The sequence below is a fragment of the Pseudorca crassidens genome, chromosome 12, assembly GCF_039906515.1.
Source record: "Pseudorca crassidens isolate mPseCra1 chromosome 12, mPseCra1.hap1, whole genome shotgun sequence".
In the NCBI taxonomy this organism is placed as follows: domain Eukaryota; kingdom Metazoa; phylum Chordata; class Mammalia; order Artiodactyla; family Delphinidae; genus Pseudorca; species Pseudorca crassidens.
The window spans coordinates 57452333-57465465 of NC_090307.1; the positions used below are offsets into that span (position 1 = coordinate 57452333).

Here is a 13133-nt window from a genome sequence, read left to right on the forward strand (position 1 = left end):
GAAAGCCACTGTGTTTGCCTCTTGTATTAACTGAAAGAGAGTGAACTCTTGAACTTCTCTTGAGTTTCTCTTGCAATCTTTTTATTCACACCTGATAGAGATGTGATGTAGATGGACGCTCACTAAGTGAAGGCAACAAAGATGGTCCTCCAACTGCACTAAGGTTTCAAATAGAGGAAGTGGATGGCACTGGGGGCATGGCTGGATCCACCCAGTGTGCCCAGTGTGGCCTGGTGTTCTAACGTGGTTGGAGCCAGTGCTGTAGCAGTTGTTATACAAGCTGAATACCCAACCCAAGTGGGAGAATTTAGTCATTCTGTGGCACTAAAGTATTTGGGTGTTTGAAGTTAGTGCCATTGGAAGCACAATAAAACCATCCACTAGGGACTTCCCTGGCAGTCCAGTGGTTAAGACTCCGCCTTCCAATGCAGGGGGCGCAGGTTCAATCCCTGGTCGGGGAATTAAGGCCCCCCATGCCGTGTGGTGAGGTCAAAAATTAAAAAACAAAAAGCAAACAAAAAAAACCCCATCCACTGACTATGTTGCTAGTCTGACTCTTAATGACTTAGTAAATTTGTTAGTATTCAGTCTTTACATTTGTTCACTGTTGTAACTGTGTAAGAGTTAAAAGCATAGGTAATTGTTTCTGGCTTCTCCCCACTTTCATCCCTGCCCCATCAACCACCCTCTATGACAACCTCCAAAGGAGAGCATTTCCAGTCCGGTTCCAGGATCTTTATTGTGATGCAGAGTTGAGAAAAAGCTGACATAGACAGAAAGGACTCAAGGGCTAAGTGGAGAGATATAAGAGGCAGGAGGCCAGGACTGAAGCCCTAGGCAGGCATGTTAGGTCCCCTGTATGTACAGTGAAGAGCTGGGAGCAAGGGAGGAGGAGACCACAGGAAGGAGGCCACAGAGGCTGGGGCTGAGGAGACAGGGGAGGGAGGCTGATAAATGAAATGCTCCAGAGCAGTGGGAGAATGCACAACTTGGGAGTGCCAGAGGACATTTTAAGAAATTTTGCTGGCGGATGTGAATTGGATGCCCTTTAATGGCCTTGAAGAAGACAAGCAAAGATTAGAATTCCTTTTAAATAATCAAGTGGCATTCAAACTGTGTGCTTCCGTCCATCCTACTCCATGCAGAGGCTGAGCTATGGGGACTCTAGGATTTATTTGGAATATAAGAAATTTATACTCAGTTTTATATTGGTACCTATTGTTTCATAGTACTGTAGAAATATTTAACGTAAACACAAGGGGCTGAGAGAATTTGTCTCCCTTAGAAGCTGTATATATGTACCACTTAAATTTAGTTCCAGGTTGTAGGTTCCATTGGAAGAAACTCTGAGCCTCAGTGCTGAGACATGGTCTTCCCGGTTTACCTGGAACAGCAATGGTCCACTCTTCACATTTGAAGCTTGCGCTTACTGCCGAGGGTGCTCCCAAGCCAGCGATGTTCATGGCTGCCACTTGGAACTGATATACCATGTTCTCCTTCAAGTTGCTAATCTGCAACATGGACAATATCATGGATAGTGAACATTTCAGGTTTGTTTTTCTAGTGGTTCAACGTTTTATTTATTTACCTCCTGTGTTGGACATACTCTAGGGTGACCCCCCAATGAGTCACACCCTTTTGTAATCTCCCCTTGCATTGGGGTGAAACCTGAGACTTGCTTCTAGCCAACAGAACATGGCAGGGGTATTGGAATATGAGTCCTGTGATTGTATTATATCATATGGCAAAGGAGGAGGGATATTTCAGATGTAATTAAGATCCCTAATCAGTTGATTTTGAGTTAATCAAAAGGGAGATAGATTATCCTGGGCACACCTGACTATGATGTTGTGATTTATAATAAGACATATATATTTGGTTTTTGTCCCCATTCCTGGCACAGAGCTCCTAAAACACTTGGAATTTCCTAAGTGATGAGAGTTATAAAGTATCTTTTGTTGTGTTAATGAGGTGACTTTTGGAAAGCACCTAAGGATAGGGACTGGTTGCCAAGGGAACAAATCATGTGATTAGAGGCTGGGAACTTTTGGCCTCATCCCAGACTTCTGGACCTCCGGGGAGGGAAGATGGGCTGGAGATTGAGTTCAATCACCAATGGCCAATGATTTAATCAAGCGAGTCCATGTAATGAAGCCTCCATAAAACCCCAAAAGAGCAGGGTTCAGACAGCTTCCAGGTTGATGAACACATGGAGGTGCTGGGACAGTGGTGGTCTGGAGAGAGGATGGAAGCTCCATGCCCATTCCCCATATCTTGACCTATCAATCTCTTTTATCTGGCTGTTCCTGATTTATACCTTTTATAATAAACTGATAATCTGGTAAGTAAAATGTTTCTCTGAGTTCTGTGAGCCACTCTAGTGAATTAATCAAACTCAAGGAGGAGGTTGTGGGAAATTGATTTGTAGTCTGTTGGTCAGAAGCACAGGTGACATCCTGGACTTTCAACTGGCATCTGAAGTGGGGGCAGGGTTATTCTTGAGGGACTGAACCCTTTACATGTGAGACCTGAGTCTATCTTCAGGGAGACAGTGTCAGAATTGAGTTAAATTGTAGGACACCCAGCTGGTGTCTAAGAAGTGTTGTGAGTGTGAAGTAGTGTAAGAGCAAAGGAGAAACACACAGGAGGGAAAGTGAGTTTTTCCAAAGGACTGGCTTAATCAGATAGAAACTCTTAAAATGGGGTTTGGGCCCTGCCTAAAGAGAAACACTGTCATGATGGCCTTGAAGAAGCAAATACTGTTTTTCAAACTGCTTAGCCACTCACATTTGGAGAAGGACAGCCTCTAGGAGCTGAGGGTCTCAGACCTACAGCTGCAAGGAACTGAATTTTGCCAACAACAGTGAGCTTAGAAGAGGAACTCGAGTTCCAGATGAGAACACAGTCCAGCTGAAACCTGGTTGCAGCCTTGTGAGACCCTGAGCTGAAGACCCAGCTAAGCCGTGACTAGACTCCTGACTCAAGGAAACTGTGATACCACAAACAGGGACAGTTTGTGGTAGTTTGTTACACAGCAACAGAAAACGAATGCATGTACAGATGAAAATTAAATGAATTCTAATCTTGGAATCAAAATACTCAAATTCTTGTAATATTTCTGCTCTTTACTGAGTGATCTCATATTTTCTATATCCCTCAGTATGAACTGGGTTGTTGTGGGGTAAATATATGTAGTAAAATAATAAATGTGAAAACATTTGCAAAATAGAAATGATGGAATGTATTAATGTGAAAATAATCCATGAACTAGGCTTTAAAAGAGGAGACAATGAGTAGAAGGACGTGCTCTCACTCCCTCTTGCAAGAACACCAGAATGACAACTAACTGCTGAACAATCATCGACAGGAAGACACTGGAACTCACCGAAAACATACCCCATATCCAAAGACAAAGGAGAAGCCACAGTGAGACGGTAGGAGGGGCGCAATCACAATAAAATCAAATCCCATAACTGCTGGGTGGGTGACTCACAAACTGGAGAACACTTATACCACAGAAGTCCACCCACTGGAGTGAAGGTTCTGAGCCCCACGTCAGGCTTCCCAATCTGGGGGTCCGGCAACGGGAGGAGGAATTCCTAGAGAATCAGACTTTGAAGGCTAGCAGGATTTGACTGCAGGACTTTGACAAGACTGGGGGAAACAGAGACTCCACTCTTGGAGGGCACACACAAAGTAGTGTGCATATCGGGACCCAGGGGAAGGAGCAGTGAGCCCATAGGAGACTGAACCAGACCTACCTGCTAGAGTTGGAGGGTCTCCTGCATAGGCGGAGTGTGGCTATGTGTCACCGTGAGGACAAGGACACTGGCAGCAGAAGTTCTGGGATGTACTCCTTGGTGTAAGCCCTCCCAGAGTCCGCCATTGGCCCCACCAAAGAGCCTGGGTAGGCTCCAGTGTTGGGAGCCTCAGGCCAAACAACCAACAGGGAGGGAACCCAGCCCCATCCAACAGCAGAGAAGTGGATTAAAGTTTTACTGAGCTCTGCCCACCAAAGCAACAGCCAGCTCTACCCACCACCAGTCCTGGCCATCAGGAAACTTGCACAAGCCTCTTAGATAGCCTCATCCACCAGAGGGCAGACAGCAGAAGCAAGAAGAACTACAATCCTGCAGCCTGTGGAACAAAAACCACATTCACAGAAAGATAAACAAGATGAAAAAGGCAGAGGTCTATGCACCAGATGAAGGAACAAGATAAAACCACAGAAAAACAACTAAATGAAATGGAGATAGGCAACCTTCCAGAAAAAGAATTCAGAATAATGATAGTGAAGATGATCCAGGACCTTGTAAAAAGAATGGAGGCAAAGTTCAAGAAGATGCAAGCAATGTTTAAGACCTAGAAGAATTAAAGAACAAACAAACAGAGATGAACAACACAATAACTGAAATGAAAAGTACACTAGAAGGAATCAATAGCAGAATAACTGAGGCAGAAGAACGGATAAGTGACCTGGAACACAGAATGGTGGAATTCACTGCTGTGGAACAGAATAAAGAAAAAAGAATGAAAAGAAATGAAGACAGCCTAAGAGACCTCTGGGACAACATTAAACAAAACAACATTTGCATTATAGGGGTCCCAGAAGGAGAAGAGAGAGAGAAACGACCCGAGAAAATATTTGAAGAGATTATAGTCAAAAATTTCCATAACATGGGAAAGGAAATAGTCAACCAAGTCCAGGAAGTGCAGACAGTCCCATAGAGGATAAACCCAAGGAGAAACACGCCGAGACACATAGTAATCAAACTGGCAAAAATTAAAGACAAAGAAAAATTATTGAAAGCAGCAAGGGAAAAACAACAAATAACATACAAGGGAACTCCCATAAGGTTAACAGCTGATTTCTCAGCAGAAACTCTACAAGTCAGAAAGGAGTAACATGATATACTTAAAGTGATGAAAGAGACGAACCTACAACCAAGATTACTCTACCCGGCAAGGATCTCATTCAGATTCGATGGAGAAATCAAAAGCTTTACAGACAAGCAAAAGCTAAGAGAATTCAGCACCACCAAACCAGCTCTACAACAAATGCTAAAGGAACTTCTCTAAGTGGGAAACACAAGAGAAGAAAAGGAACTGCAAAAACAAACCCAAAACAATTAATAAAATTGTAATAGGAACATACATATCGATAATTACCTTAAACGTGAATGGATTAAATGCTCCAACCAAAAGACACAGGCTTGCTGAATGGAAACAAAAACAAGACCCATACATATGCTGTCTACAAGAGACCCACTTCAGACCTAGGGACACATTCAGACTAAAAGTGAGGGAATGGAAAAAGATATTCCATGAAAATGGAAATCAAAAGAAAGCTGGAGTAGCAATGCTCATATCAGATAAAATAGACTTTAAAATAAAGAATGTTACAAGAGACAAGGAAGGACACTACATAATGATCAAGGAATCAATTCAAGAAGAAGATATAACAATTATAAATATATATGCACCCAACACAGGAGCACCTCAATACATAAGACAACTGCTAACAGCTACAAAAGAGGAAACTGGGCTTCCCTGGTGGCGCAGTGGTTAAGAATCTGCCTGCCAATGCAGGGACGCAGGTTCGTGCCCCGGCCCAGGAAGATCCCACATGCTGCAGAGCGGCTGGGCCCATGAGCCGTGGCCTCTGAGCCTGCGCGTCCGGAGCCTGTGCTCTGCAACGGGAGAGGCCGCATCAGTGAGAGGCCTGCGTACCGCAAAAAAAAAAAAAAAAAAAAGAGGAAATTGACACTAATACAGTAATAGTGGGGGACTTTAACACCTCACTTACACCAATGGACAGATCATCCAAAATGAAAATTAATAAGGAAACACGAGCTTTAAATGACACAATAGACCAGATAGATTTAATTGACATTTATAGGACATTCCATCCAAAAACAGCAGATTATACTTTCTTCTCAAGTGTGCACAGAACATTCTCCAGGATGGATCACATTTGGGTTACAAATCAAGCCTCAGTAAATTTAAGAAAACTGAAATCATATCAAGCATCTTTTTTGACCACAGCGCTATGAGATTAGAATTCAATTACAGGGAAAAAAAACATGGACACATGGAGCCTAAACAGTCTTTAACTAAATAACCAAGAGATCACTGAAGAAATCAAAGAGGAAATCAAAAAATACCTAGAGACAAATGATAATGAAAACACAATGATCCAAAACCTATGAGATTCAGCAAAAGCAGTTCTAAGAGGGAAGTTTATAGCTATACAAGCCTACTCAAGAAACAAGAAAAATCTCAAATAAACAATCTAACCTTACACCTAAAGGAACTAGAGAAAGAAGAACAAACAAAACCAAAAGTTAGGAGAAGGAAAGAAATCATAAAGATCAGAGCAGAAATAAATGAAATAGAAACAAAGAAAACAAGAGCAAAGCTCAATAAAACTAAAAGCTGGTTCTTTGAGAAGATAAACAAAATTGATAAACCACTAGCCAGATGCATCAAGAAAAAGAGGGAGAGGACTCAAACCAATAAAATTAGAAATGAAAAAGGAGAAGTTACAACAGACACCGCAGAAATACAAAGCATCCTAAGAGACTACTACAAGCAACTCTATGCCAATAAAATAGACAACCTGGAAGAAATGGACAAATTCTTAGAAAGGTATAACATTCCAAGACTGAACCAGGAAGAAACAGAAAATATGAACAGACCAATCACAAGTAATGAAATTGAAACTGTGATTAAAAATCTTCCAACAGGGCTTCGCTGGTGGTGCAGTGGTTGAGAGTCCACCTGTCAATTCAGGGGACACGGGTTCGTGCCCCGGTCCAGGAAGATCCCACATGCCACACAGCGGATAGGCCTGTGAGCCATGGCTGCTGGGTCTGCGTGTCCGGAGTCTGTGCTCCACAACGGGAGAGGCCACAACAGTGAGAGGCCCGCGAACCGCAAAAAAAAAAAAAAAAAGATTTTCCAACAAACAAAAGTCCAGGACCAGATGGCTTCACAGGTGAATTCTATCAAACATTTAGAGAAGAGCTAACACCCATCCTTCTCAAACTCTTCCAAAAAATTGCAGAGGAGGGAACACTCCCAAACTCATTCTATGAGGCCACCATCACCCTGATACCAAAACCAGATAAAGATACTACAAAAAAAGAAAATTACAGAAAATTCACTGATGAATATAGATGCAAGAACCCTCAACAAAATACTTGCAAACAGAATCCAACAACACATTAAAAGGATCATACACCATGATCAAGTGGAATTTATCCCAGGGATGCAAGGATTCTTCAACATATGCAAATCAATCAATGTGATACACCATATTAACAAACTGAAGAATAAAAACCATATGATCATCTCAATAGATGCAGAAAAACGTTTTGACAAAATTCAACAACCATTTATGATAAAAACTCTCCAGAAAGTGGGCATAGAGGGAACCTACCTCAACATAATAAAGGCCATATATGACAAACCCACAGCAAACATCATTCTCAGTGGTGCAAAACTGAAAACATTTCCTCTAAGATCAGGAACAAGACAAGGATGTCCACTCTCGCCACTATTATTCAACACAGTTTTGGAAGTCCTAGCCACGGCAATCAGAGAAGAAAAAGAAATAAAAGGAATACAGATTGGAAAAGAAATAAAACGGTCACTGTTTGCAGATGACATGATACTATACATAGAGAATCCTAAAGATGCCACCAGAAAACTACTAGAGCTAATCAATGAATTTGGTAAAGTTGCAGGATACAAAATTAATGCACAGGAATGTCTTGCATTCCTATACCCTAATGATGAAAAATCTGTAAGAGAAATTAAGGATACACTCCCATTTACCACTGCAACAAAAAGAATAAAATCCCTAGGAATTTTTTTTGTCTACCTAGGGAGACAAAAGACCTGTATGCAGAAAACTATATGACACTGTTGAAAGAAATTAAAGATGATACCAACAGATGGAGAGATACACCATATTCTTGGATTGGAAGAATCAATAGTGTGAAAATGACTATACTACCCAAAGCAATCTACAGATTCAATGCAATCCCTATCAAATCACCAATGGCATTTTTTACGGAACTAGAACAAAAAATCTTAAAATTTGTATGGAAACACAAAAGACCCCGAATAGCCAAAGCAGTCTTGAGGGAAAAAAACAGAGCTGGAGGAATCAGACTCCCTGACTTCAGACTATACTACAAAGCTACAGTAATCAAGAAAATATGGTACTGGCACAAAAACAGAAACATAGATCAATGGAACAGGATGAAAAGCCTGGAGATAAACCCATGCACCTATGGTCATCTAATCTATGACAAAGGAGGTAAGGATATACAGTGGAGAAGAGACAGTCTCTTCAATAAGTGGTGCTGGGAAAACTGGACAGCTACATGTAACAGAATGAAATTAGAACACTCCCTAACACCATATACAAAAATAAACTCAAAATGGATTAAAGACCTAAATGTAAGACCAGACACCATAAAACTCTTAGAGGAAAACACAGGAAGAACACTTTTTGACATAAATCACAGTAAGATCTTTTTTGATCCATCTCCTAGAGTAATGGAAATAAAAACAAAAATAAACAAATGGGACCTAATGAAACTTAAAAGCTTTTGCAAAGCAAAGGAAACTACAAACAAGACGAAAAGACAACCCTCAGAATGGGAGAAAATATTTGCAAATGAATCAACGGACAAATGGTTAATCTCCAAAATCTATAAACAGCTCATGCGGCTCAATATTAAAAAAACAAACAACCCAATCCAAAAGTGGGCAGAAGACCTAAATAGACATTTCTCCAAAGAAGACATACAGATGGCCAAGAAGCACATGAAAGGATGCTCAACATCACTAATTATTAGAGAAATGCAAATCAAAACTACAATGAGGTATCACCTCACACCAGTTAGAATGGGCATCATCAGAAAATCTACACACAACAAATGCTGGAGAAGGTGTGGAGAAAAGGGAACGCTCTTGCGCTGTTGGTGGGAATGTAAATTGATACAGCCACTATGGAGAACAGTATGGAGGTTCCTTAAAAAACGAAAAATAGAATTACCACATGACCCAGCAATCCCACTACTGGGCATATACCCAGAGAAAACCGTAATTCAAAAAGACACATGCACCCCAATGTTCATTGCAGCACTATTTACAATAGCCAGATCATGGAAGCAACCTAAACGCCCATCAACAGACGAATGGATAAGGAAGATGTGGTACATATACACAATGGACTATTGCTCAGCCATAAAAAGGAATGACATTGGGTCATTTGTAGAGACATGGCTGAATCTAGAGACTGTCATACAGAGTGAAGTAAGTCAGAAAGAGAAAAACAAATATCGCATATTAACGCATATATGTGGAACCTAGAAAAATGGTAAAGATGAAGCGGTTTGCAGGGCAGAAATTGAGACACAGATGTAGAGAACAAACGTATGGACACCAAGGGAGGAAGCAGTGGGGGTGGGGGTGGGATGAACTGGGAGACTGGGATTGACATGTATACACTAATATGTATAAAATGGTCAACTAATAAGAACCTGCTGTATGAAAAAATAAATAAAACAAAATTCAAAAAAAATCCATGAACGATAAATAATCCTTTGAACATTAAAAATGCTTAATAAATGGAGGTACTGATGGAACCAGCTGAGTTAACAAACTTTACCTACTGTATGATTTAAGCCAAGACAAATCTGTATCCATGATCCAGTCTACACCTGATTTTATCATGAAGCTGGGTATCCATAAAGGGAAAAATAATTTGACCCTTATTTCACATCATACACAACATTTATAGGTGAATTAATAACTTAAACGTAAGTGGCAAACTGTAAAGCCTTTAGAATATAATCTATATAGCATGGTCCCAGCTGGGGCCATGGCTTTCAGGATTCCTGAACTAGAAGGCATTTCTTAAAAAAAAAAAAAGGCACAGAAATCGCTAATGACAAAGCAAATGTTGGTAAATCTGACTACAATAAATTTGACAAGAAAACAGGTGTAGTTCACCATAAGGAGAGGAAAAGTCTAGCCAATGAGACGATATAGGCAACTTACATAGCCAACAAGGATTTATGCTCAAAATATTTAAAGAACTTCACAAGGCAATAAGAAAACCCATTAGAAAAATGGGCAAAAACCTTGTTAGGCATGCTATGACAGATTTCAAAATGGACCATAAACACAGGAAAAGATGTTCAGACTCATTCGACACCCAGATTGTCGAAACAGGAAAAGTGTGAACACACCAAGTGCTGGAAGGATGTGCAGCATTGGGAATTCTCAAACTCTTCAGAAAAACAGCAGAGAATTATGAGGTGAAGTTGGAGATAAACAAGACTCTGGCCTAGCAATTTCACTTGTGGGTAATAACCTAGAGAAACTAGTGCACATATGTGCCAGCAGGCATGTACAAAAATGTTCATAGCTAAATTGTTTGATATGGCTTACAATGCCCCATGTCAATCAATAATTGAATGGGAAGGTCTACTGTGAGATGGTCATATAATGGAATACACAGCAATAAAGTCAGAGCTACTTGTACCAACATGGAAGAATCTTAAAAATAAAATTTTGGAAAAAAAAATAAAAAATAAAATAAAATAAAATTTTGGGGCTTCCCTGGTGGCGCAGTGGTTGAGAGTCCGCCTGCCGATGCAGGTTGGGGAAGATTCCACATGCCGCGAAGCGGTTGGGCCTGTGAGCCGTGGCTGCTGGGGCTGCGTGTCCGGAGCCTGTGCTCCGCAACGGGAGAGGCCACAACAGTGAGAGGCCCGTGTACCGCAAAAATAAATGAAATAAAATTTTGTTTTATGTATTCTCAGTATGCGTGTGATATTTCATAAATATTAGATGTTAAGTTAAAAGAATGTGGGCTTCCCTGGTGGCGCAGTGGTTGAGAGTCCGCCTGCCGATGCAGGGGACACGGGTTCGTGCCCCGGTCCGGGAAGGTCCCACATGCCACGGAGCGGCTGGGCCCATGAGCCATGGCCGCTGAGCCTGCGCGTCCGGAGCCTGTGCTCCGTGACGGGAGAGGCCCCAATAGTGAGAGGCCCGTGTACCACAAAAAAAAAAAAAAAAAAAAAAAGAATGTGACATTCAGTTGGGGAAAGCACCATTCCCCGGGCCTCACCCTGCTCTTGCTCTCACAGCTTGGGGTTCTGTGAGGGAGGGGTGGTGACTTGGGTCTAGCTGACGATGCTGCAAAGAGGGGAGCCAGTAGCTATGGTAATAGTGAGACCCCTCAGGTGCTCTGAGGTGGGCCGAGCAGTGAAGGCCCACGTGTAGCAGGGAAACTCGTGGGTGGACACGTGAAGTGCCCCTTTGTGGCTATCAGAGCACTATGACAGGGGCCACTTCGCAGAGGGCAAGCTGAGTCTGGCCATCGGGTCCATGTCCCTTTATTCTTTGTGATTTGGACATTGAAAGTTAAAAATCCAGTCATTTGGATTCCGGGGCTCTTAAAACTAGTCGCATATTGTTACAGATACTTTGTGAGTTAATTTTTGTAAAAAACGTAAGTTTTCATAAAAAGTATATATTCCATACTAAATATTTGAAGAAATTATGTTTATGTGTATAAATCAGAAAATACACATACTGCCTGGTTAGCCAAAATATTTCTATTCATCTTTGTATATTTGTCACAAAAGTCATGTCACTGCAGGCAAAGGACACTGGAGAAATGACAGGAATCATTGACAAGGTGCTGGGCATGTGCATGTATGTGCATGTGTGTGCATTGTGTGCATGTGGTGTGTCAACAGACATATGACACCCCGCACTACTGAAGGCCACACACTTACCTTATATGCCTCATCACTGACAGCTTTGATGTTGGCTTCTCTCCATCTTCCTGGTACCCCGTCAATTACTTCTCGATAGTTCACATAATAGCCCGTAATTTCAGCCCCTCCAGTCTTATCTGGTTGCTTCCATCCAAGAACCATTGAGTCACGAAAACTTTCAAGACAAGTGATATCATACGGTGGAGATGGTGCCGCTGTTGCAATATGAAGAGCTCATGAGTGGACAGAAATGCTTCTATGATTCTACCTGCATCAAACTGTCTCATTGGTGACATGCATGAGGGCACTAGGTCCTGTGGTGTAAAACTAAAACGTGACACCAGTAAGTAACTTAGCATCGATTTGGTATGTGAGGAAAAAAACTGACACACAGTAAAAACTGCACCACAATTATTATTCCAAAGATAAAAAGAACCTGCCCCCTCCACTCCCAAGGAGGAATAAGTTTTGAGATACTAACAGCAAAATGTTAGTATTTCTAACAATATCCTGAAAATATAACTAACGATATCCTGAAAAATGATCTGTTCCCCATAAGAAGAAATATTTTTCCCAAGATATATATTTTTGTTTCTTTTTTTCAATACTTTATGTATCTTTATTGATTATTTTTCATCCTACTTTGTATATCTCAACTCTAAATTTTAGGACAGAGGTACATGCTACCTCTTCATTCCTAAAGCAATAGCATGAAAAAGTAAGATATTTTTGTTTCTTTATGTGGTTTTGTTTTCATTTGCTCCCTGAGGAAAATGACATATGTATATCAATTTCTGCCTTGATTTGCTTATTAAGAATTTCTATATATTTCCAAACAGTTAGCATTTCACCACTCAGGTACATGTACCCTTGTGAGACCTTACAACTATATAGGTTCTGTCTCCACACAGAAAAAAATCATATACTGGAGCTCAGCTAAATGCCATGTTAAAAATCTTTTTTAAAAAACAGGAACAATCAGCCATGTGATTTTTCTCTTAGTATAATACTTTTTGCTGCATTATTTTAAACCTGATGCTGGATTATCATTCATATGGCACAAAATACTACACAGCTGCCACTGTGTTTATTAGTGCTTAATCAGAAAAATATTTGGATGTTGTTTTAAAAGTCTTTCTTCATTTATGTGGATTTGTTGATGAAACTTTCACTCAACTACTGAAATTATGTTTTTTTGATAAAGAAAGAGAGGGTGGGGTGGTGGAAAGAAATCCACTAGATGTGCAATAACATTAAAAAGAATTTTCTGAATATTTATTTGGATTATCAGAGATAAAGGAACTATCTCATTCTTATTCAAAAAGA

The 13133-nt window shown here is 40.8% G+C and overlaps 1 protein-coding gene across 2 annotated transcripts in view; it reads right to left on the reverse strand.

The window, feature by feature from the left end:
* MYOM1 (myomesin 1) overlaps positions 1-13133 on the reverse strand; it is a 142543-nt gene that overhangs the window by 43567 nt on the left and 85843 nt on the right. For both annotated transcript variants that reach the window (XM_067699592.1, XM_067699591.1), the window contains 2 exons: positions 11826-12022; positions 1385-1511 (listed from right to left, as the gene is read on the reverse strand). In XM_067699592.1, the coding sequence (XP_067555693.1) occupies positions 1385-1511; positions 11826-12022 (324 nt within the window). The remainder of the gene's footprint in view (positions 1-1384; positions 1512-11825; positions 12023-13133) is intronic.